At 64.0% G+C, this 23814-nt stretch overlaps 4 protein-coding genes across 12 annotated transcripts; 2 read left to right on the top strand and 2 right to left on the bottom strand.

Moving 5' to 3' along the window:
* Positions 1–58: 58 nt before the first annotated feature.
* LOC308057689 (uncharacterized protein) lies at positions 59–2024 on the top strand (the record flags this gene model as incomplete). The annotated part of the gene is given in 5 exon segments (XM_080411751.1): positions 59–121; positions 123–138; positions 219–348; positions 427–584; positions 1093–2024. Coding segments are annotated over 5 exon segments (1299 nt in total), but the record flags the coding sequence as incomplete, so codon positions are not given.
* A 387-nt stretch (positions 2025–2411) lies between these two features.
* On the top strand, positions 2412–3776 carry P2RY11 (purinergic receptor P2Y11). 4 transcript variants are annotated; one of them, XR_013925399.1, is made up of 2 exons: positions 2412–3486; positions 3657–3776. XR_013925399.1 is itself a non-coding variant. In XM_080411748.1 (2 exons), exon 1 carries the CDS (start codon positions 2422–2424, stop codon positions 3427–3429), a length of 1008 nt encoding a protein of 335 aa, XP_080267874.1. In that variant the 5' UTR covers positions 2412–2421; the 3' UTR covers positions 3430–3452; positions 3657–3766. The 4 variants fall into 4 exon arrangements, 2 of the variants coding, with proteins under 2 accessions (XP_080267874.1, XP_080267875.1); XR_013925400.1 differs by having other exon boundaries at positions 2412–3520; positions 3657–3766; XM_080411748.1 differs by having other exon boundaries at positions 2412–3452; positions 3657–3766.
* A 353-nt stretch (positions 3777–4129) lies between these two features.
* Positions 4130–7191, bottom strand: EIF3G (eukaryotic translation initiation factor 3 subunit G; the record flags this gene model as incomplete). The annotated part of the gene is made up of 10 exons (XM_080411750.1): positions 7080–7191; positions 6456–6505; positions 5925–6017; positions 5736–5824; positions 5425–5484; positions 5091–5195; positions 4811–5000; positions 4594–4701; positions 4360–4496; positions 4130–4240 (listed from the first exon to the last, which is right to left on the bottom strand). The coding sequence occupies exons 1-10, from the start codon at positions 7097–7099 to the stop codon at positions 4130–4132; spliced, it is 963 nt and encodes a 320-aa protein (XP_080267876.1). The 5' UTR covers positions 7100–7191.
* Positions 7192–7309: 118 nt separating this feature from the next.
* Positions 7310–23652, bottom strand: DNMT1 (DNA methyltransferase 1). Of its 6 annotated transcripts, none has more exons than XM_080411745.1 (35): positions 23504–23652; positions 20194–20236; positions 19759–19857; positions 19520–19627; positions 19144–19426; positions 18764–18836; positions 18473–18563; positions 18293–18333; positions 18111–18162; positions 17738–17821; positions 17536–17645; positions 17314–17432; positions 17037–17129; positions 15974–16125; positions 15707–15894; positions 14995–15184; positions 14719–14816; positions 14458–14605; positions 14240–14355; positions 13847–14048; positions 13620–13756; positions 13332–13505; positions 12478–12699; positions 11618–11810; positions 11087–11177; positions 10335–10469; positions 9894–10176; positions 9665–9806; positions 9284–9450; positions 9032–9209; positions 8711–8906; positions 8392–8555; positions 8162–8278; positions 7977–8039; positions 7310–7809 (listed from the first exon to the last, which is right to left on the bottom strand). In XM_080411745.1, exons 1-34 carry the CDS (start codon positions 23560–23562, stop codon positions 7992–7994), a joined length of 4596 nt encoding a protein of 1531 aa, XP_080267871.1. In that variant the 5' UTR covers positions 23563–23652; the 3' UTR covers positions 7310–7809; positions 7977–7991. The 6 variants fall into 6 exon arrangements, 5 of the variants coding, with proteins under 5 accessions (XP_080267871.1, XP_080267869.1, XP_080267870.1 ...); XM_080411743.1 differs by having other exon boundaries at positions 7977–8067; positions 23504–23651; XM_080411744.1 differs by having other exon boundaries at positions 7977–8067; positions 13620–13753; positions 23504–23651.
* Positions 23653–23814: the final 162 nt, after the last annotated feature.

Here is a 23814-nt window from a genome sequence, read left to right as displayed (position 1 = left end):
GCCGAGCCTGACGGCCGAGCCTGACGGAGGGGCTTTTCCCCTCCCCACTTCCCCGTAGATCGGACCCCGCATGACTCTGCAGCTGGTCAAGGTGGAGGAGGGCCTGGCGCAGGGCAACGTTGCTCTACCACAGCTTCGGTAAGTGCCAGGGAACGGCGGCCCGCGGGCCGGGGCCGGTGCCAGGGGCCTCATCCTGCTCTCGCCGTGGGGGGTTTCAGTCCATAAGACTGAGTCGGAGGTGAAGGAGATCCTGGCGCGGAAGGAGGCGAAGCTGCAGCTGAAGGCGGAGCGGCGGCGGAAGCAGGAGGGGGACGTGGAGCGCAAGCGGCGGCAGCGCGAGGCGCACAGGTGGGAGCAGCGCGGCAGCGGTGGGCGGGCGGCGGGGGGCAGCTCGCCCAGGGGCTGACAGCGCCGGGGGTGCCGCAGGGAGAAGAGCCTGGCGGGGATCCGGAGGAAACGGCAGCAGGAGGGCGACAGCGACGCTGAGGACCCCGGCGCGCCGGAGCAGCAGGATGCGGCCGAGCAGTCGGAGGAGAGCGATGCTGAGTATTACCGGCAGGAGGTGGGCGAGGAGCCGGACAAAGGTGGGTCTGGGGGCACGGTGCTGAGCCCCTCCCTCCTCTCTTGCCGGTGGGTCTGGGGTGTTGCAGTGGTCTCTGGGGGGCTCCTGGGGGACCTGGTAGCCCAGGGGGGCTCTGAGAGTGGTGGGGAGCCTGGGGGAGGCCTAGGGGATGAGGGGGGGGTGTCTAGGGGACCTGGGGGGGAACTTGGGGGAGCCCAGCGAGGCTCTGGGGGACTTGGGGAGCCCAAGGGGCTCTGGGGGGGCTCGGGGGGACCTGGAGAGCCCGAAGCGGGTGGTCCTGGGGGACGTGGGAGGTGCTGCAGTGGGCTCTGGGGGGCTTCTGGGGACCTGGTAGCCCAGGGGGGCTCTGGGGGGGCTCCTGGTGGATGATGACGCAAAACCTTTGAGCTCCCCGTGATCTCGGTTCAAAGTAAACGCGCTGACACCCCTGTTGCCCCCCCCGCCGCCCCCGTACCCCCTAATTTTGCTGAAACATTTCCCCCCCCCCCCCGCCCTCGATTTCCCCCAAGATCTGTTCCCCGACCGCACCAAGAGGAAGCGAAACTCCTCGGGCACTTCCCGGCGAGGAAACGGCGCCGGCGGCACAACCAGGAAGAGCATCCTGCCAGCTCCAGCCCCCACCCCACGGCGCTGGGGAAGCGGCGGAAGGGAAACCCAGCGCCAGGGAAGCAGCAGCGGGGAGACTCAGCACCGGGGAAGCGGCGGAAGGAAGACTCGGCACCAAGGAAGCAGTGGAAGGGGAGCCCGGCGCCAGGGAAGCGGCAGCGGGGAGACTCAGCACCGGGGAAGCAGTGGAAGGGGAACCCCACGCCAGGGAAGCAGCAGCAGGGAGACTCAGCACCAAAAGACTCGCGGCACCACGGCAGGGCCCGGCCGCGGGTGGCTGGCCGAAAGCTGCACCGCGGAGCAAAGCACCCAGCAGCCGGGAGGGCACCGGTCCCAGCTCTGGCCGCGCTTCCTCAAAGCCAAAAGGACGAGGGAAGCTGCTGACCAAGGGGAAAATGATTTTCCAGCGGCCCGGCCGTGCCAGGAAGGGGAAACGCTGAGACAGCAGCCAGCAGCCACGCGCCGGGACTGTGGGGGGGGGGGGGGGGGGAAGAGGAAATGCAACTCTCGCCTTTTCCTACCGACTCCTGTGCAATACACACCCCTTTGCCGTGACTGTCTGTGGCTGTGCTGGGTTGGAGGGGGGGAAAAGTGGGGTCCCCTGAGCTCTGGTGGGGTCTCCCCACCCAGGGTGCCCCTTTCGGTGCTGTCACATCAGGGACAGGCAGCCCTGGTGGGGAAGGAGCCCGGCACACAGCTCCTTCCCCGTCCTGGCCACGCCAGAAGGCAGCTGCCTGAAGAGGAAGCGCTTTTCCCTCCCTGCCACCCCGCCGTTGCCAGCCTTTGCCCCCCCCCCCCCAACTTCCCCAAAACGGCGCAGGAGGTGCCCCCGTGACCGCCACCAAGAAGGGAGGGACAGGAGAGACCGGCGTAGGGCCCCGAGGCGGAGGATGGGGGGAGCGGGGCGCGTGGTGGGGCTGGAGGCAGGAGCAGAGACCCCCCCGCCCGCCCCCCAGGAGGGCTGCTGGCCCCCCCAAGAGCTGGGCAAATTGTCTGGAGGGAGGGCGACAGAGAAGGGGACACATTCTGTCCCCACCATGAGATGAGGTGGTTGTCATCCCCCCCACGGCGGGGGCTCGACTCACCACTTCCCCTACGCAGATATTGAGCAGCTGCTGCGCTCCGCGCCGCGAACCTCCCCCAAAACACCCCCCCCCCCAAAAAAAACAACCAAACAACAAAAAAGCCCCAAAGCAACAACCTTGGGGGACTCCAGGAGGAACCCCCCGGAGATGACTGCCCACCTCAGCCCCTGCGGGAACTTCAACAGCTTCCAGGAATCGGTGTGGTCGGTGCTGGTGGTGCAATTCTTGCTGGCGCTGGCGGGGAACGGCGCGGCCGTCTACCATTTCGTCAGCCGCCGGCGTTCCTGGCACAGCGGCGTCGTCTACTCCTTCCACCTGGCCCTCAGCGGGCTGCTCTACTCCCTCACGCTCCCGTTCCTGGCGGCGTATTACTACCCGCCCAAGGATTGGCGCTACGGAGCGGTGCTGTGCAAGCTGGAGCGTTTCCTTTTTCATTGCAACCTCTACGGCAGCATTTTCTTCGTCGCCTGCATCAGCCTCAACCGGTACCTCGGCATCGTTCACCCGCTGCGGGTCCACGGGCGGCTACGGCCGCGCCACGCCAAAGCGCTGAGCGCCGGCGTTTGGGTGCTGGCCGGGGTGCTCTCGGCACCCACGTTGTATTTTGCGGAGCTGGAAGAAGCGGAAGGCGTGAGGAAGTGTTTGGGGAGCGCAGCCCTGCGGCGGCTGCGGTGGTTTTATCCCTACAGCCTGCTGCTGGCAGCGCTGGGCTGCGCGCTGCCCTTCCTGCTCACCGCCTTCTGCCACGCTGCCGTCCTCCGCACCGTTCTGCACAACCCTCACCTCAGTCAGGCGGAAAAACGGAAAGTGGGCCTGCTGGTGGGGGCGGGAGTGGCTCTCTACGCTTTTTCCTACCTGCCTTACCATGTTTTCCGTAACCTCAACCTGTGGCGTCGCCTGTTACCGCCGGCAGCGGAAAACTGCGCCGTTTCCAGCGCCATCCACGCCACCGCTCAGGTCTGCAAGATCCTGGTGAACCTCAACGTGTGCCTGCACCCGCTGCTCTACGCGGCGCTGGCCGACACCCTGCAGAGCTGCTGCGGCACCGGCAGCACCAACGAGGAGCGAGCCGAGCGCGTGGAGCTGCGGCCGGCAGCACCGCAGCCCCCCCCGGGGTCCCCGAGGCAGCTGGTGCAGCCGGTGGGTGGTTTGTAGGAAGCGTTTCCTTCCCGGAAAGGGTGGTTTGTAGGAAGCGTTTCCTTCCCAGAAAGGGTGGTTTGTAGGAAGCATTTCCTTCCCAGAAAAGGTAGTTTGTAGGAAGCATTTCCTTCCCAGAAAAGGTAGTTTGTAGGAAGCGTTTCCTTCCCAGAAAAGGTGGTTTGTAGGAAGCGTTTCCTTCCCGGAAAAGGTGGTTTGTAGGAAGCGTTTCCTTCCCGGAAAAGGTGGCAGGAATGTGGCAAAAGCAGGATTAAAGGCAAAACTGTGAGCACAGCCTGGTGTGGCGCTTTTTTTTGGCAGGGAGCTCCCTTTTTCCTAGCTGAAAAGCTGGGATGAGCCGAAAAAACATGAGGAACGGCGGCACCGTGCCCTTCCCCGCGTCGCTGCTGCTGTCCCCACCGTATGCCTGGGGACAGGGCGGGGGGACAGGGATGGAGTGACACCCCCCACACACAGTCCCGCAGCAGCTCAGAGCGACACCTCGGTGCATACCAGACCGTACGTCTTTATTTAGAAGCGCCGACCACTCTTGCCAGAAGCCAGCGCGGCACCGGCGCGGCAGGTTCAGTTGGTAGAGGGTCTGCGGGGGGAGGAAGAGCGGGGTCAGGAGTGCGCAAGGAGGGAGAGGGGGGGGGCCACAGAACCCCCCCCAGCAGGACCAGAGCCCCCAGTCCCCTGAGTTGACCCCTCCCAGCACTTACTTGGCCCATTCCACGTTGAGGATCAAGTGGTCGTAGCCAAATCCGGAGACGCCGGCAATGGCGCGGGCCGCGTCCTCGCGGCGGTGGAAGCTGATGAAGGCAAAACCCTGGGGGGGGGGGGGGGGGTGGGGGGGGGGTGGGGGGGGGAGGAAAGCGAGAGGGTGAGAGGGAGCAGGGGGGGGGTCTCCTCCACTCCCCTGAAGGGGGAAACCCACCCCGTGCCCACCTTGGACTGCCCGGTGGTCTTATCCTTGGCTAAATAGATCCTTGAGATGGAACCGAAAGGCCGGAATAACTCCTGGAGATCGGTCTCACGCGTGTCCTCGGACAGGTTGGTGACACGGATCGTGGCGTTGTCGTCGGCTGGGGGGGAAGGAGGAAGGTGACAGTCGCTGGAGGGGCCGTGGGGGAGCAGGGAAAGCTGCCCACCCCACCCCCACCCAGGCCAGGCTCACCGTACCCCTGCGGTTGGGCTGCATGGACTCCCCGCGGCGGCTGGCTCCGTCTCGCAGGCTGGGGGGGACGTACTTGCCCGTCTTGCTCTGCTGAGCCTGCACCGGCTCCGGCTCTGAGGGCAGGAAAAGCGTCAGGGAAGAGGGAAGGCTGCCCACAGGCAGCCCCCTCCCTGCGCCTCCCCCTCCCCCCCCCATTTAGGATAAAGGGATAAACTGCCCCACCTCCGGGTAGTTTCTCCTTCTCGCCTGTGGACAGCCCCAGCTGCTCGGCCAACTCCTTCTGCATCGGCCCCAGCGTGTCCTTGTAGGGGCAGCGGGTGGTCCAGTGGTCGCCCTTGCAGATACGGCACGAGACGATCTTCTGCCCCTTCAGTTTGTTCATGGGATCCTCTTCCTCCTGGCAGTTGAGATCCTGGGGGACAGGGAGAGCCCTGAGTCCCATGGGATGCGCCACGCACCCAGGTATGGCCTCACCGGGGGGCTCCCACCACACCCAACCCACCTCCTTGCTGGTGATGAAGGTCATGAAGACATCGTCACTCACGGTGGTGGTGGCCACGTTCGGCCCGGGCGCGTCAAACTCCGAATTCCCAAATTTCTTCCAGTTCTGAGGAGAAAACAGGGAGGGGGAAAAGGGGGGGGGGAGGAGGGGGGTGGCACTTGCACGGCATGTCCCTGAGCCATCACTGAGTGCAGAGCAGGGAAACGCTCCCCACCGAGGGGTCGTTGGGACACTGACAAGGAACGGACGGAAGTAGAGGGCTGGGGGATGAAGCGGTTCCTGCTGGAGCGCTGATTTCCCTCCCTCCCTCTCCATTCCCACAGGAAATACTCACCTTCCGGCGAGCCACCGCCTTGGAAGCCTTCCTGGTTTCGATGCGGAAGGTGCGGATGATCTGTAAAAGCACAAAAGAACCGATGGCTGCAGGAGGAGGGACGAGGATGCGCCTCTGCCCCACACGGGCCACGTTTAGGGCTGCCCGAAGGCACCGAGCCAAAACAGGGCTCTGATGGGATGTTCCTGCCTGGAGCTGCCCCACGCGCAGGCAGGGATCAGCCCCTGTGCCGGGACAGACTCTGGGAAGGGAAAAAAGGAAGCTCAGCAGCAGGAAGGAGCCAAACCAGCAGCCCGGGACGCGCTCCTCACCTTCACCTTGCGCCCATCCTCTTCCTCACGATACTCCGTGATGGTTTTGATGTTCCCATTGATAAGTTCCTTCGGGGAAGGGAGCGGGCCTGCAGGGAAGGGGGGAACAGTGGGATGGTGTCCAGTGGAGGAAGGGGGGGGGGGAAGTGGTAGGAAAAAGCCCCCCCAGGTCTCTCAGCCAGTTCTCACCTCCCTTCAGAAGCTCGGCCTCAGCGCTGAGGCTGCCGCCCAGCACCCCCGGCAGGGGAATGTCCTTCAGCAGCTCGCTGGTGATGCATTTGTCTGCGGGAAGACGAGGGGGAAAAGTCACCCCATCGCTTGGGGTGAGCCCAGCAGAGGGGGCAGGAACCCCACGTCCTGGCACAGCCTCTCCCCGCAGGGAGGAGGTGCCCCGCTCTCTCCCCCAAGCACAGAAAAAGGCCAAAGAGCAGGAAAATCTTGACTGCTCCAAGCCCCCAGGCTTCCTCAGCCCCTGAGAAGTGGGGAGCAAGGGCGGGGAGCTATATCCTGCTCCTTATCCCGGGTCAGGCACGCTCTGCTCAAAAACCAGCCTCTGAGAAGAGCCAAGGAACCTGTTTTGAACCCTGGATGAGGAGCAGCCGCGTCTCTGGGCTGCAGCAGGAGCAGCAGCTGCTCTTTTTCTCCAGGAAAATCCTCCGGTTGCCGGCAGGAGGAGCAGCAGGAGGAAAATGGGGAGGGAAGTGGCCTAGAGACACTCACCGTCCTCTCCACCCTCCTCTTCCACCTGGTCAGCCCAGCTGGGCTTGGAGCTGTGGAAAGAGCAAGGCCTCAGACCCACCACCCCCGCCGGGCCTCCTGTGCCCTCGCTCGGGGAACCCTGCTAACCCGTCAGATCCCAGGGTGCTGCCCCTCCTCCCTGGGCCCCTGGGTGCTGCCCCCTTCACCCCAGGGTGCCGCCCACTTCGCCCCCTCCTCCCCAGGGTGCTGCCCCCATCATCCCGGGCCCCGCGGTGCTTCCCCCTTCACGTTGGGGTGCTGCCCCCTTCACCCCGGGCCCCCAGGGTGCTCCCCTCTTTGCCCCCTTCATCCTGGGGTGCTGCCCCTTCAATCCCTTCCCCCTTTGGCCCAGGCCCCTGGGTGCTGCCCCCTTCGCCCCGGGCCACTGCCCCTCACCGCTCCTGCCCCAGGACCTCCGCTGCCCCCTTCCCTTCACCCACCACAGCCCACCCGAAGGCCGCCCCGGGGCCCAGCAGGCCTCACCGGGGGCCAGGATCCGCCGGGTCCCCCCCTCCCGCCGCGGGGCCCGCCGGGCCCAGCCCAGGCCCAACCCTCAGACCCTCCGGACCCCTCCAGGCCCCCCCGGGCCCGTCCCCGTCCCCTCACTCGTAGTCGCCCGTCGGCATCGCGCTCGCAGCGCCCTCACGCTCAGCGCCCGGAAGGAGGCGCCACACTTCCGGCGGCGCTGCGCCACTTCCGGCGTGTGAAGCGGAAGGGGCGGAGCCGAGGGGCCCGCTCTGCACGCCGGGAGGCGGTTGCTAAGCAACACCTGAGCGGTCCCGCGAGGCCGAGGCCTAGGTTAGGCCCGGAGGAAGGAGGAGGTGGGAAGCAGGGGGTATAATTTATAGGAGAGATTTATTTGAAGAAATATTACAACATATAAAAACTACATAAAGTATCAATTCCCACTTATACAAAGCGGCCGATTATTTTCAATACAATGCGGCATAAAAACAGGGAGCAGGGCCCCAGGGCAGGGCTGGGACCTGAGGGTCCCACAGGGCTCGGCCGGGACCAGGGGGTCCCACAGGGCTCGGCCGAGGGTGGGGGAGGGGCCCGGGGTTGGTAGTAGAGTTTGACCATCACAGACAGCGGCGGAGACAGACACGAGCAGGGCCAGGGGGACAGGCTGGGGCAGGTCCCCGCAGACCGGGAAATTGAAAACAAAACAAAAAACGAACAAAAAAAAAAAAAACAAAAACAAAAAAAAAAAACCCAAACAAATAAAAAGGGTTTAAAATAAATCAGTGCATGTTTGGGAGTCCTGGTGCTGGCGGAGAGGCTGCGCCTCAGTTGGCCATTTCCATGGTCTCCATCTTCTCCAGGGCGCTGGTTTCTGGGGAGAGAGGAGGGGGTGACGCTGCCGTACCCCACCCCAGGGGGACAGGATGGGATGGGGGCTGCAGCCCCCAGCCTGAAAGCAGGATCCCCCAAGGTGGGGGGGGCTGAGGCTGGGGATGAGAGGAAGGGGCTGGCGGCAGCTCCCGGTGCGGCACCACTTACCCGCTGTGTCTTCCCTCAGCTTCGCCAACACGCACGACTTGATCTCCAGCCCGATGGCTTTGGCTAGAGGAGGAGGCACTGCGTTACCAACCTGCGACAGAAGGAGGGTTACGCTGGGCGCCAGCTCCACCACAGGGATGCCGCCGGCGAGGGGGGTTCGCCACCAACGAGCCGCCGGCACTCACCTGTCTGTGCTTGTCGAGGATGTTTCCAAAGAGGCGGTAAGTATCGGGGAAGCCCTGGGAGCGGGCGCATTCCCTCACGCTCACCACCCGGTGCTGCTCCGGGTGCAGCACCCGACCCTACAGCAGCAAATAAAAAGAATCCAAGAGTCATGACCGTAGTGGTCATCTGGCGTGGCCGCCGGCGACTCCAACCCTTCCCACCAAAGGGGACGGGATACGGCAGCACCCACCTGCTTGCCCATGGGCTCAGGGTTGGTGACGGTGGTGCTGAAGAAGCCGTCCCACTCCAGGCGGCCGTAGAGCCCGGCCCAGTGGTTGTGCCGGTTGCCTGTATGAGGCAGGCACCAGGGAATGAGGGTGTTGAATTGTCGGTCCGCAGGGTCACAGGGCTTGCCTGGGGAGACGGAGAAGGTGAGGAAAGGGCTGAACAGGCAACCACAGGTGTTTTTAAGGAGCCATCACCCACCTTCGGCACAGGAGCAGACCCCCCGCAGCGCCCCGGAGCTGCTGCAGCCCAGCCACGTGTGTTTTTAGGGAGCCATCACCCACCTTCGGCACAGGAGCAGACCCCCCGCAGCGCCCCGGAGCTGCTGCGGCCATTTTTCTTCTCGTGGTGCGTATACCGCAGCTTGCGCGTGGTCGTGCCGTCTGAGAGCCGCACCTCGATGTTAGGCAGGTCACGCCAATCAGAACCGGGGGCCAAGGGGATGTGTCTCATCCGGGCTGCAACCAGGGCGCTCATGTCCTACCAACGACAAGCCCACCGTCACCAGGGCAGGGGACACAGAGGGACACCGGTCACCCCCAGGAGCCCCAGTCCTCTCTGGGGAGAAGGCAGCCTGGCCCCCATCGAGACCCCGGCATCCACACCTTGCAGATATGGTCCCTGAGGATGGGCTGATACTGAGAGCCCCGGATCTGCCGCTGGAACCAGGACTGGGGCTCGCCGTTGTAGGAGATCTCCAAGGCGGAGGCACCGTTCCTGATCTCCGGCAGGTCGGACATGGTGTCCCGCACGGTGATGGTGCGGAAGGGGCCGGAATACGTCCTGGGAGGAAGGAGGGAGCCGTGAGTAGCCGAAACCTCACCCTCGCCAGCCCCGGCACGGCAGCAAAGGCTCACCGGGTGATATTGCTAACAAACTTCTTGTCATCCACCACGACGCTCAGCTGACAGGCACGAGGCGCAAAGACATGCAAAGGCTCAGGGAACATGGGCAGCTTCTCGCCGGGAGCCGCGGCAAGGACGATGGCTCTCCGCCGCGTCTGGGCCACGCCGTACTGGCCAGCCTGGGAAGGAAGGGACAACTCCTGAAAGGGCTGGAGCATCCCTGTCCAATTTGTGCCCTCAAAGAGCTGGGAATATCCCCTCAAACCACCCAGAGAAGCCAAGAAGCAACGCAGCCAGCTGTTCCTGCACAAGGGATGGACCACGGCAGAGCCAGGTGAGAGGAGAAGGGTTTTCACCCCGCTTAATCACCTCGGGGTCACGCACCCACCCTACCTGTAGGACCCCGAAGGTGCACTGGTAACCCATGCGGACAAGGCAGCGCAAGGTGAGCTTCAGCACCATGGAACGCTTGAAGGACACAAAGTTCCTGACGTTCTCCAGAAGGAAAAACCGCGGTCTGTAGTAGTCGCAGTAGCTGCGAGGAGGGAAAAGAGACACGGGAGCAATGGCTGAGCGCGGGGTCCGCACCCCAACACAGCTCCTCGCCATCTCCCCTGCTCACCTGAGGAAGGAGACCACCAGGGAGTTCTTGAACTTGGAGTAGGTGCGGGAGTTGAAGCGGTTCATGCCGCTGAAGCCCTGGCACGGGGGACCACCGCACAGCATCTCCACGTCCCCCTTCTGCGGCAGCTTCTGCCCCAGCGAGTTGGTTTTCTCGCCAGACATGACCAGCTTCAGCAGGACGTTGCAATCCTCCGTGAAGACGGTAGTGCCGGGATTGTTCAGTCGGAAAGCCTGGGCGGCCGGCTCCCACATCTCGATGGCCCAGAGCGTCTCCGACACGCCTGGGGAGAGACAAAGCGGAGGATCTTGAGCCTGTGCGGAGGAGCAGAGCGCTGGCTCGCCCTCCCTGCTCCCGGCACATGCCAAACACAACTGTCAGCTCGCAGGAGCCGAGCGGGCAAGCTCGTCACCCCACCGCTGTCCCCGCTCTGCCGCTCACCTGCCTGGTGGAAGCCCTCAGACAGCCCTCCGCAGCCGGAGAAGACATCCAGGGTCCGCAGCTTGGGGAGCTTCAGCTCAGCCGGCTCCTGCTCGGCCTGCTCACAGCTCACCGACGACTTCCCTTTGCCTTTGCCTGCAAACAGAGCCCCACTCGCATCAAAAAGCAAAGTCATTTCCTCCTCTCAGTGCTTACAAGGCAAATTCTTCTCCCTCTCCTCCGCAACACTCCAAACATCGGCTTCGAGCACCTTTCAGCCCCTTAAGCGTTTCACTGCTGCTGCCAGAATCCGCCCCCTTGCCCTTGGAAGCCTCTCTTCTTTCCCCCCCGCCATCCCTTTGCAGCCAGCAGCCCGTGGGCACAGGCAGAGCTTCTCAGGGTCAGCGGGGCGCAGCGATAACACAACAGGGCATCTCCCCGCGCCGGGAGAAAGGTACAAAGCCCTATGCTACGGAGCAACCAGCCCCTGGCAGAGGGTTGGCGAGAGAAAAAGCTTTGAGATCTCTCAGGGACCAGGTGCTCTCGCCACGAGGTTTATTTTTGAAAAGATTAGGTGCCTTCAAAAAAATAATAAAAAATAAAAAACCAGAGCTGCAGACCACATCGCTGCATCCTGCCAGAGCGTCGGAGCAAGGAGGAGAGCGCAGACACATCTGGTCGGCGCGGCAGGTCTTATCTCCGCTCGGCAGCGCTTAACGGCAAACACAAACCGGTTCACCCGCCCAAGACCTCTCCCCCTTGAGCAGACTTACCTTTCCCTTTCCCCTTCCCCTTCCCTTTATTGCCAGAGCTCCGAGCGTGGTTGGGAGGATCTTCAAAGCTCTTGGTTTTTGCGTTGTAAGCCTGGGGAAAGAGAAAAAGTTCAGGACACTGGAACGTGAAGAATTTTTCTAGCTCAGGAACGACCGAGGCATTGCCAAGACCCCACGGGAGCTGCGAAACCAAAGGGCAGGACACAGGCGCAGCGTGGGGGCCTGTCACCTCCCTCTCAGTCACCTCCCAGAGCCGGGGTGGCCACCTGAGGGGCCAAATTTAGCCCCTCAGCTCCACGAGGAGCAGCTGCTCCAGCCAGTGACCCAGATTAAAGCTTCCTTTCTATCCGAGAGTCAAGTCCCCAGGAAGTTTCACCCAGCTCCAATCCTCGCTCTGCACAACACCCCCTCTGTGCAAGACACACGCGGGGCAGCAGGACAGCCCGTGCCAACACCTGTTCTGCTCAGCCCCTCTGGGGGCTCAGCACCCAGAGAGACACAGCCAGACCCGTCGAGCGCCGGGTCCCTCACCTCCAAGAAGTAGAAGCGGTCAAGCCCGCCGGCGGAGTAGTCCTGAATGCTCTCCGTCAGATCCTCCCCGTACACCACCGTGCAACGGCCCTGCACCGCACGGAAATCGACCGTCGTCTCCTCGTCGCTCCAGTACAGGAGGTTGATGTCCGCGTGGTAGCTGGCTTTCATGGATTTGTGCGTGTTTTCGGGTCTGCAAGGGGGGAAAAAAAAACCAAAAACCACCACGAGGAAACGTTTTCAGCGAGATCCTCACCGCCGTCCGGCCTCTGGCGCTCACACCGCTCCGTCTCCCCAGAGAGAGGAGGGTTTTTCTCCTCCAGCTGCACATGTTCACTGGCACGGCCCAGGCACAGCACCAAAGGGATGTTTTCTTTCACACCAACGGGAGTTTTTTGAGGGGGGGTTCTTCTTAAAGGGAGGGGGAACAACCACCAGAGCTGGTAAGTGAATTTAAAGGCAGAGAGAGCTAAAGCGAGGAGCTGTTATGCTCGAAACACGCAGTCCCGAGCATCAGCACGTTCCTCTCCCGCTGCCAAGGCTCTTCACACACATCCCTCCGCGGTGGGGGGCGGGGGGGGGGGATGACTAAGAGCCTGCAAATGTCTGGGTAAACACCCACGCCCTGGGATGGCGCTGGCGGTGTGGTACAGCACCGGGGGCTGAGCCCAAAGCGCCGCGGTAAGCCCCTTCGAGCAGCGCCCACACCGCGGTGGCTCAAGGCGCTTGGCTCCGACGCGACCTCGAGCTGATGGCGCAGAGCTTTTCCCAGCACCTGCGCTCTCAGGCCGGCCCTGCAGCCCACTTCGGGGGTGGGGGGAGGGCTGTGCACCCCCACAGACCCCAGCAGCGCCGCTCACCTGTAAAACTTCCAGATGTGCAGCTTGATGTCAGCCTCGTTGGGTTTGCCGTTGCTGCGGATGTTGCAGAAGATCTCTTTGATGCGGCCCACGCGGTAAGGGTCGGGAGCATCCAGGTTGCTGCCCTTGATGTACTCCGAGTACTTGCGGTAGTGCTCCGGGTGCAGCTCCTCATCCACCGCCTCCTTTTTGGGGCGCTTGGCTGGGCTGGCAGGTTTCATGCTGGGGAGATGGGGAGAAAAGGAAGTTGGGGTATCCCTTTCCCCCCCCCAAAAAAATACCCTAACAGCACAGAGCATCCTCCCCCAGCGCTGCCTAGCCTGCCTGCTTCCTCCTCGACGGAAGGTGGGCACCGAGCCACCACGGCAGCGCCGGCACCGAACCTCCCGCTCCACAGCACAAGTGTTTTACAGCCAGACCATCCCATAACCGTGCCTGGCTGCAATCTGGGGTGCCCTACATGTCGCTGCCCCGGCCCTCTTCCCAAAAATTTGCCATTTTTCCTCCGGTAATTACAGGCAGCAGGCAGGGTCTTGTTTCACCTTTCATCTACCCAGGCTCGCTCTTTTGGAAGAAAAAGTAACACGCAAAAGGATTCCGAGTCCTCTGCCAAAATACAGCAGCTCAGCAATCGGGGCTGTCTGAGCAGGGAGAAGTCGCTCGGTTTAACGACGGGAGGAGAAATTGGGGTCAGAAGCACCTTTATTTTTAAGCTAAGCTTTTGGAAATAAGGGCAATGGGGTGCTTTGTTTACGGGTGGGATTCACCACCCGCAGACTACGTCCTCTGCTACCAAAAGCTGGACCAAATAGCATCCTGAGAAGCGAGTAAACCGCCTCCCTGCGAGCACCAACCTGAAGGAAAAAGCTTCTGGCAGGAGGTAGACACCATCTCCCACCCTGTACTGCACTCCGTTCTTGGTGGCCATGGCGTAGAACATCTTCCCATCCCCTTCCTCCAAGGGCTCAGCCACTTTGGGTATCTCCTTGTGCCTTACCTCGTCCAGGCGCGTGCAGCTCATGCAGAACCTGCGGGAATGGGGACGGAACGCAGGGATGGGGACCCTGCCAAAGCCAAGAAGCTCCGGCCACCCATTTTGGGCAAAGCAGACCCCGAGCACCTCTGCCCCGCCGCGCGCTCACTTGTATTTGTTGTCTTCCATGGGCTGAGTTTTCGGCGGGGACTCGAATCGAGCGTACTCCTGGTCGTACCACATCTGATAAAAATAAGTTCTCCCGTCGTCTTCCACCATCTTGATCTCCATGTCCAGCCCGCCCTGCTAGGAGAGAGGTATTCACAGGGATCGGTGACGCCGCTCACACCGCGCCAGCTCCGGGCCAGCGCCAAGGTTTGCAGGGCTGTCACCCACCTCCATGGACCAGTTCTCCGAGGGCGCCTTGTAGATCACTTTGACTTTGCCATGGATGTAGGAGAGCTGCATGTCCTCGCACTCGTCCACCAAGAAGAGCTCCAGGGGGTCAGAGGTGGCCCCCAGGACGGTGTCTGAGCCCGGGCAGAACCAGTGCGCGTGGAACATTTGGCCACTGCTGTCCTCCCACATGGCTGTCACCCTGAGGGGGAAGGAGCCAGGGTTACGAGGCACCAAAAAAGCTGCTCTGAGCCTCGCCAGAGCTGGAGAGCCCCCAGACAGCAGCACAGCCACGCAATTAGCGTTCTCTAATTGGGAAGGTCAGCTGTTCCCACGCACATCCACCCCCAACAGGAGGCAGAAATTCAGCCCCTTCAGCACCACGGCACCGACCTGGCGAGGTAGAGGGGCTTGGTGGGATCGTCGGGACTGACAGAGACACAGTCTCCCACCTCCAGGGTCTCCGAGTCGATGCAGACCCTCTGGTAGTAGTCCTTCTTCCCATCGCTCTGCAGAAGCGGCGGGACAGCGGAGAACCCCGTTAAAACCCCCAACGCGGGCGAGCGACGCAGCCCAAGCACCCACCCCAGCGGGGTCCTGCCCAGCCTCACCTTGACGGGCTCCCCCACCCAGGAGATACGGCTCTTGTTCTGCTTCTTCTTCCTGCCCTGCAGCATCTTCTTGGGCGAGGGCATCTCGGGGATGTTGTCATCTACCTCCTCGTCCTCATCAGCTTCCCGGACGGCCAGGTTGGGACACCTGGGGACACAGGGACCGGCATTGCAGCAGGGCAGGGGGCAGAGACCACGTCCCCTCTCTCCGGATGCGGAGAGGATTTTGGTAGGAGACATCGCTGCCCGGGTGAGACGCACCTCCTCTGCAAACAAGCCTGCTTGCTCCGGCCGCTGCCCCCGAACTTCACCATGTTCTGGCAAGCTTTGCACTTCCCGCACTCGGGCTGCTGGCAGACCTGGAGCAGGGAGAAGGGACAGTGGAAACCCCTCAGGCAGGGACAGCGGGAAGCTCCGTGGCTTCTGGAAACAGCTCCTCTACCCCAAAGGAGCGACCCCAGAGCAGGCAATTCATCTGGGATGGAAGGGACGGCAGGGGGATCGGGTCACTTCAGCGCCCTCCCCCCACCCCATTACCTCGCAGACGCCACAGCGCCGGCGCTTCATGGCGTTCTCCTTGTCATCTTCCTTCTCGTCCTTCTCGATCTGCTCCGAGAAGAAGGTGTCGAAGATGAGGTACACCAGCTTGGTGGTGGTAGCTTTGGTGGGACCTTTGTCCTTGTCTATTTTGGTGGGGTGCCGGATGGCCTGCCGCCTGACAGCTCGCCTGTGACCAAGGGGACAGCGGTGAGAGGTGACTCCCTGCCTCGGATCGCTGACAGCTACAGCCACAAGGAACAGCCTGGCACCCAAGGAGGATCCCCAGGGAACAGAGCTCTCCCCAGGGCACCCAAGAGGCCAGGACCACGGCAGGATTCCCTGACAGGATCCCCTGACAGGCACCCAGGAACGCGCTGTGGCTGGCACAGGGTCCCGAAAGGATGCTACAGTGGGGCAGGGAGCAAAGCCAGGCTCCGGGGACCCAACCCAGCGCCTTTCCTCGCTCGGGGAAGCACTAGGCTGAGAGTTTTTTCCAGTTTGGGGAGGATTTCTACTCCAGTTTCCCAGTGCTGCTCATGCTACTGAGCATAAATCCTCAGGTCATCCCAGCTGGGAACAAGCCAAAAGCTTTTCCTGGCAGGATCCCCCGCGCAAAGCTGATGGGAACCAACCCGCCGGGCTCCTCCTGGGATGCACTGAAGCCAAGTGCCCCCCAAAAAATGTGTCTACACGGGGCCACCGGGCTCACCTCTTCCCCAAGGTGACTCCAGCCAACTTGATCAAGTCCCTCATGCAGGGCGTGATGAGGACAGGGGGTTCGTCGCTGTCGCCGGCTTCGTCGTAGCTTTCCACCTGCTCCACCACAAACTGGGCATGTCGCAGGAGCGAGTCCTCTGTGAAGCGGTTGAAGTTCAGCCCCGCGGGAGGTACGGTGGTCTGCGAGGAGGGGTTGGTTAGGGAAAGGGTGCCGGAGCGACGCCCACCCCCGGGGATGCCACCGCCGTTGGATTTTCACCTCGATTTTGTTGAGCAGATCCTCGTAGCTGACGTCGCGGTTGTTCTGCAGGAACTCGACGACGATTTTACTCATGTAGATCTTCTCTTGCATGAGGGCGAATATGGGGGCGTACTCCTCACTGGGCTCCATCAGGATGTAATCCGCGAAGGCTGCGGGTAGTTAAAATACCGGGAAATTGAGCGGGATTTCAGGATGAGCGAGTCCTGCCGGGAGGAAGACCAGCCCATCCACGCCGCTACAGCACCGAGACGTAAGTCTGCAGGGATGCTCTACCACGAGCCAGGACCCACGGTCACTCAGCTATCGCCACCAAAGCGAGGGGGGAGGGGGGACGCAAGGTGGGGTGCGCTATCCGTGCGCTAGCCTTCTCTTTTTGCTGTTCCCTAATTAGAAAACAAAGATAATCCAGGGTTTGGGTTTGGTTTTTTTGGTTTTTTTCCTCTCACTACAAACTCCATTTGCTGATGCGCAGGAGAGTTAAGTCCTCTGATATCACCAGGGTTCCTTGCAATAACGGTGAAGGGAGAAAGCTTTTAAAGCCCCCCAAAATCAGCTGCTTCCCCCAAATAAGCTACGGGGGGGGGAGGGGGGGAAGCCAGCTGGGACACGGAGCCAAGGGCTGACCGGGACTGGGCGTTCCTCCAAGACCTTTCTCAACACAAACCTGTCCAAAAAGCCTGGGGAGTGGAGTAAGAAAGCAACAGAGCCCCGCAACGTGGCCAAGAGGTCAAGAGCAAAGAGAAGACTCCCTCCGAGAGAGACCCTGACCCGGCCTCGCTTGCCCCAGCTCCGACAGCCTCACGCAGGGCGCTGCCAAGCAGCTGCGAGCTCAGCAAGCGGTTTTATACGCGTTTAGGCGCCGCTGTGCTAAATAAACCCAGAGCCACACTTCGGCACGGTCCTCCACCTCGCCCTGGGCTTGTTGGGGCCGGTTCCCAGCAGCAGCAAAGTCCACAAACCCAAATAAAGCTCCTTCACCAGCCGGATACATGATGGAGACTGCAATCCCAAGCCAGACGTGCTCCCCGAGCCCAACGTCCCCCCATCCTCGCTCACTCACCTGTGGTGAAGCCGATCAAAGCCTTCTCCCCTCCATCGAACCCCGTAATCCACCAGGCGTTTATGGGTCCCAACTTCTTGGCTCTCACCCCACCTGAAAGCAAGAAAACCTCAATTTCAGCCTTCAGCACCCAAAAACACCCAAGCCCCGAGCGGCTGCAGGATGCCAAATCGCCACCTGGACCCGCCTCCGTTTTGCGCAGGGCGTCAAGGCAAGATGTAAGGTGACAAACCGCCCCGGCCCTGCGGCCCCCGAGGCTCCTCCGCGCCCGACTCACCGTCCAGACAAGGGTTATCGTCGTAGATGGGCTTCACGGCACCGCTGAAATACAACTCGATGTTCCTCTCGATCAAGCCGGTGTCAAAGGGGCACAAGTGACCTCGCTTGTCGTAGACGCTGGCGAAGGACGGAGATGGGAGCTCGACGCCTTATCCCGGGAGGTTTGTCAATGTAGCAGGTTTTGAATCGCCTGCTTTCCGCCCGCCCCCCCCCCCCTCACCTAAAAGAGGTGACTTTGTGCTGCGGCAGGTCCTCGTAGCTCTCAAAGCCATCTTCGTTGGCGTCGAAGAGGGACAAACGCTCGTCCGTCAGCATTTCTGGCTCCTCCAGCTACACCGAGGAGAGAAGACGTTGTTGAAGGAGCATTCCCGTTAGCGCCACAGCTCTCCCCCCGCCCGGAGAAGGAGCGTTAAATCCCTTACGGCATCATCAGGATCCCCTTGGAAGAATTTGAGGTCGGGATCATCGAGGTACTGCCTGCAGTCGACGCACTTGGGAGGGGTGGTCTGCAAGACAAGGGAGGCTGCGTCAGCTTCTCCCTCCCCCCACGGTCCCGTTCGTTAGCACAAACGAGGGTTTGTAAAGCACAACAGCGGCGCTGCTGCCCTGGCATTGAAAGCAGCTCCCCAAAACCAACACACCCCCCCCCCCCCCCAGTGAGGTTGGAAAGCTGGGTGGGCTGGAAACGGCTTTATCTTTCCCTTAGCCCAGCCCTTTAAAAGAGCTAAAAAATTTAAAAAAAATTAAAATAACAAAATCACCCTAAAACGCTGAGATGGAGGAAAACGAACTTACTTTAGCAGGTGTCGTAGTCTTAACCTGAGTAATTTCATCTTTTATCTCTGACCTGGGTGTAAAAAGGTACAAAGGGATGAAGACAGCAGCGTAACATCATCGTCCTCCCCGTCTCACCGAGGCCACGGCGGAGGGAAACAGCCCCAGGCCCAACGCGGGGCCTTCCTCCTCCTCCTCCTCACCCTTCTTTGGTTTCGATTTTAATCCTCTTCTCATCTTGCTCCTTGAAGGAGAAACGAAGGGGCGTGAGGGGAGGTTGGAGAGCGCGACGCCCTCCGAGACAGCGCACCCAACCCCAGCGCTGCGGCGGCCCGGCAAAGCCGCCGGCAAAGCCCTCAGCTGCCACCGGTGCCGGCACACACCTTGTCCTCCAGCTCCTCTTCCTCCTTCTCCACATTCATGGCTTCCTGCTTCACCTCCCCGTTCACCTCCTCCGATTTCCGTTTGTTGGACCTAACGGTTTGTAAACGCAACGGATGAAGCCGAGGAGCCAACGGCACGAGGATCTGGGGCTCTCCCGGCCAGTCCCATTGAGAATCGCGACTTTTGGGAGCCCCGGGTGGCAGAGAGGAAGAAGAGGGTGAAGGCTCCCGGGGGGGGGGGGACGACACGGTAAAAGGAGGCAGAAGTCCCAGCCCTGCCACCAGACTGACCCTTTGGAGAACATGCTCAGGATGGTCGGCTGCCGGCCAGAGCTCCGAGTGACGCGGGAACTGGCGGGAGACTCTGTTAGGGAGAGGACGAAGGGGCGCGTTAACGATGGGGACCCGCTGCCCTTCCCCCACCCAACACCCCACAGGGCCGGGACCACCGTGGGTGACAGCACCCCTTCTCCGGGCACCCCAGCATCCTGGTGGGACAAGGCAAGGAGACGCCAAAACCGTTCCTGGGGCCGGTGGGGGGTGGAACTCTGCACTCAATCCCTCCGGGAACCGTTGTGCTCCCAGTTGGTAATTAATAGCACTCAATTAATTCATTTAAATCTGTCGGGAAAGAGAACGGAAAACCAAGTCGCCCCCGGCGCTGCCATTACTTTTACTCTCCCCGTTGGAGCGGCTCCTCCTGGCCTTGCGCGCCCGCGGCGTGGGAACTGATAAAGAGGAGGAGGAAGAGGTGGCTGCTTCCTCCACTGCTTCCTCCATCTCCATCGCGCTGTCTTCTTCCCCGTCGGGCCCGGCTCGCTCCGAGTCCTCGTCGCTCCCGTAGGCGCCGTTTTTGGCGCAGCCATTGGATGCCTGCAACAGCGGCGCCGCGGCCCCATTCTCCACCGCCAGCTCTTGGTGCAGCAGGGCCTTCACCTTGGCCAGGTACCTCTCCTGGGAGGGGAGAGCAGCGGTTAAACCACCCAGCCACGGCGCTGCCACAACCCCAAAGCCACCAAAAAACCTGGGGGGTTGGGGGTGTCTCACCTCCGAGAGCTCTTTGCAGCGGAGTTTGGCTTCCAGTTCGCTCAACTGGTTCTGGACGTCGGCTTGGAGGAAGCCATGGATGAGGCTCAGCTTCTCCTTGACGCACTCCTGCGGGGACGGAGGGGACGGCGTGGGGCGGGCGGCGGTGACGTTCCCCGCGGGGCTCGGTGGAGCGGCGTCTCCGTAGGCGGTCGGGCTGAGCCGAACCGCCGGTGGCTCCGAATGCGGGCGCCGCTCACCCAGCTCGCGAGGACCCTCCCGATAGGAGGTGACGGTGGGTTCCATATGACAACGGACAGCGCCGACACCGGGACTACGACCTCACCGGGTCCAGGGAGCTGGGCCAGCAAGGGAGACACGGCGGGGTCTCACTCGGCCAGCCCGCCACACCGTCCCCCCCCCTGCCCCACGCCGTGGGGCGCTGGACCCTCCCCCCCCCCCCCCATCCCATCCTGGTGACGGCTGGGCAGCACCGCTGAATCGCAGAGTTATCCGGGCATCCAGGAGCCGGCTCCGGCGCCCTGCCGGCTCCCACCGCTGCGAGCCGGAGCATCCCCAGCCTGACGGCAGCACCCGGTGCGGGACCGGCGGTGACGACATGGGATGACGGCGGCGCCCAAACCGGAGCGAAGCGTGGATGGAAACGCGGCTCCCGAGGATCCGGAGCCACTCACCTTCTCGCTCAGGCTGTCTTCATCCCTCTCCAAGTCCTGCAGCCTGGAAAAAGGAAGAGAGTTGGGGGTTTCACCGTGCTCCACCGACGAGGTTACGATGTAGGGGGGGAGGGGGGGCAACCGGGACGGCCCCCCCAATCGCTTTGACGGCTCTAGAAGTGGCACCTGGCGAAGGAGCGGCGCAGGCCACGGCACGGAGCAAGGGGGATGCTCAGCTCCCAGGCGGGGAATAAGGGGGGGGGGGGCTGCTAGCAGGACGCCGGAGCCCAAGGGACCCCCCCACACACACACACACAGGGTAATGGCGGAGGCTCGTTGCCCCACCCGTACCCCACCCCGGCAAAAAAGCCAGCGGGAGGAGAAGCCACGTGTCACGGTGGCACAAAGCGGCGGCCAAGGGTGGGGGGGAAGCGGCTGGCGCTACCCCTGGGCGGCTGGGGACAGCCCCCCAGCCCCACGGTGAGGGGGGAAACACCGGAGCTCCCCCACCCCCCCCACCCCCAATTCACCGTGGCTCTCCCAACCGAAACGGGGAGCCCAGCTGCCAGAGCGGGGCCACGCAGCCACCGGCCCCCCGGGCCACCACGGGATGGGACCTCGCCGGTGCCGCCGGTACGTTGGTTCCCGTCTCACCTCCGGCCGCTCGGGGTTTTTTTTTTGGTTTCCTACCCTCACGCCGCCGCCAGTTCCTTCAAACCGGAGCTAAAACCGGAGCTAAGGGGGGAAGGGGTCCCCCAACGCCACCCACCCCCCCTAAAAAAAAAAAAAAAAAAAAAAAAAGGGGGGGGGGTGGACAGGGGGGATAAAACCCATCTGGCACCTGGCTTTGAGGATGGCCACGCAGCCGGAGACCCCCGGCAACCGGGAAAAAGTCGGGGGCGCAGGGGGGCTGTGCCGCAGCAGAATGGGGGAGCCAAACCGGAGAATGGCTTGAGCGCAGCGGGGGGGGGAAGTGGGGGGGAGTGGGGGGGAGTGGGGGGAGTGGGGGGGAGTGGGGGGGGAGTGGGGGGGGGGCCCCCCCCCCTTCCCGCTGGCCAGGGGATGCCGGGAGGCAGGCGGAAGGGACAATAGCCGGCGGGGAGGACGGCGCAGGAAACGCCAAACCTTCCGTGCCCCCCCCCAAACCTTCCATGTGCGCCCCAAACCTTCTGTGCGTGTCGTCCCCCCCCCCAAACCTTCCGTGTGCGTGTTCCCCCCCCCCCAAACCTTCCGTGCGTGTCGTCCCCCCCCCCAAACCTTCCATGTGCACCCCAAACCTTCCGTGCATGTCCCCCCCCCAAACCTTCCGTGCGTGTGTGCGTCCCCCCCAAACCTTCCATGCGTGTCCCCCCCCCAAATCTTCTGTGCGTGTCCCCCCCCCTCCCTGGAGGGGGGGTGGGGGGGGACGTGGGGATGGTGCCGGAGCCCTCCGGAGCCAGGCGGGGGATGGCTCAAGACCCCCAACCCAATCTCCCCACCGCGCCCCACTCCCCCCACCACCCCTCCAGGCAGGGATTTGTGCCCCCCCCCCCCCCGAAAAGATGGGGGGCTACTGAGGGGTCGTGCCCTGCCCCCCCCCCCCCAAGTGGCTGGTTGCGCCTTCGGTCCCTGCCCCAAGCGGGCAGCGTGGGGACAAAGCCACGCGGGGGGGCAAGGCCAGGCGCCCCCACCGCCACGTGGGGCCGAGCTGTGGGGCAGCAACACCCTGGTGACCCCCACCACCCCCGAGGGAGCCCCCCCCCCCATCAGCTGGGGGCAGAGGGGGCTGCGGGGACCCCCGGTGCAGTGCTGAGCCGTGGTGGGGCTCGCCAAGGGGCAGGGGGGCTACGGAGCGCGAGGTGCTGGGGGGGGCGGTGTGAGTATGGGGGGGGCAGGGGGTGGGGGGCTATGTGATGGGGGGGCTCAGAGCACTGCATGGGGGGGTCAAGGAGTGCTGGGGGGTCTGTGTGATGCCTGGGGGGGGGTCAGCGCAGTGTGGGGGGGGTCAAGGAGAGATGGGGGGGGGTCTGTGCGATGCCTGGGGGGGCTCAGGGCAATGGGGAGGGGGAGTCAGGGCATTGCATGGGGGGGGTCAAGGAGTGCTGGGGGGTCTGTGCGATGCCTGGGGGGGCTCAGGGCAGTGCAGGGCTGGGGGGCTCAGGGCATTGCACGGGGGGGTCAAGGAGTGCTGGGGGGTCTGTGCGATGCCTGGGGGGGCTCAGGGCAATGGGGAGGGGGGAGTCAGGGCAGTGCAGGGCTGGGGGGCTCAGAGCACTGCATGGGGGGGGGGGGGTGTCAAGGAGTGCTGGGGGGGTCTGTGTGATGCCTGGGGGGGCTCAGGGCAGTGGGGGGGGGGGGCGGGTCAGGGGAGTGCAGGGCTGGGGGGCTCAGCACGCTGCAGGGGGGCTTAGGGTAGTGGGGAGGGGTCAGGGCATTGCATGGGGGGGGTCAAGGAGCGCTGGGGGGTCTGTGCGATGCCTGGGGGGCTCAGGACACTGCACGGGGGGGCAGGGCAGTGGTGGGGGGGGTCAGGGAAGTACTGGGGGGTCTGTGCGATGCCTGGGGGGGGCTCAGGGCAGTCACAGGGGGGGGTCAGTGCTGGGGGGGTGTCAGGGCCAGCCAAGGGGGCCAGTGCCGTGCAGGGGGTGCCAGGGGAGGGGGGGGCGGGGGTGTCAGTGCCCGGCCAGGGGGTGCCAGGGCTGGGCTGGGGGGTGTCAGGGACGGAACGGGGGGGCTGGGGGGGTGTCAGTGCCCGGCCAAGGGGGTGTCAGGGCTGGGGGGGGGGGGGCAGGGCCCGGCCAGGGGGTGTCAGGGCCGGGCCGGGGGGGCGTGTCAAGGCCCCGTCAAGGGGTGTCAGAGCCGGGGGGGTGCCAGGGCCGGAGGGGGGGGAAGGGGGGGAGGGGGCAGAAGACGCGGGGGGGCTGGGGGTGTCAGTGTCTGGCCAAGGGGTGCCAGGGCCGGGGGGCGGGGGCTGGGGGGTGTCAGGGCCCGGCCAGGGGGTACCAGGGCTGGGGGGGGGTGGGGGAGGGGGGTGGGGTGGGCAGGGCTGGGGGGGGTGCCAAGGCCGGGGCGGGGGGGCTGGGGGGTGTCAATGCTGCTCCGGGCCGGGGGGGTGCCAAGGCCGGAGGGGGGGGCTGGGGGTGTCAGTGCCAGGGCCGGGGGGCGTCAGGGCCTGGGGGGGGAGGCGGGCCGGGGGGGCGCCAGGGGCCGGGCCGGGGGGCGTCAGGGCCTGGGGGGGGGCGGGGGCCGCGGGGGTGCCAGGGCCGCTCCGGGCCGGGGGGTGCCGGGGAGCGTGGGGGGCGGGGGGTGCCAGGCCGGGCCGGGCCGGGCCGGGGGGGCGCCGGGGACTCACCGTCGGCGCAGCTCGGCGGGCAGCGGGGCCGGGGGCAGCGGCGCGGCCCGGGCCGGCATCGGGGCGGCGGCGGCGGGAGCGGCGGGGCCGGGCGGCGGATTCGCGCGGAAACCAGCGGCGGGGGCGGGGCGGCGCCGGGCCAGACCATGGCAGCGGGGGCGGGGGGGGGCGGGCGAGACCACTGCGGCGGGGGAGGGGGGCAGGACAGACCATTGCGGGCCGGAGCCCGGGGGGGGGTGTGGGGGGGGGGGGTGTGGGGAGGCGCCTGCGGGGGGCGGGCAGAGAGGGGGACCCCCCCCGGCCGAGGGGCC

The sequence above is a fragment of the Falco punctatus genome, assembly GCF_963210335.1.
Source record: "Falco punctatus genome assembly, contig: scaffold_278, whole genome shotgun sequence".
Classification (NCBI taxonomy): domain Eukaryota; kingdom Metazoa; phylum Chordata; class Aves; order Falconiformes; family Falconidae; genus Falco; species Falco punctatus.
The sequence above is the reverse complement of the archived record's forward strand: the minus strand, read 5'-3'. Positions and strand labels throughout refer to the sequence as shown.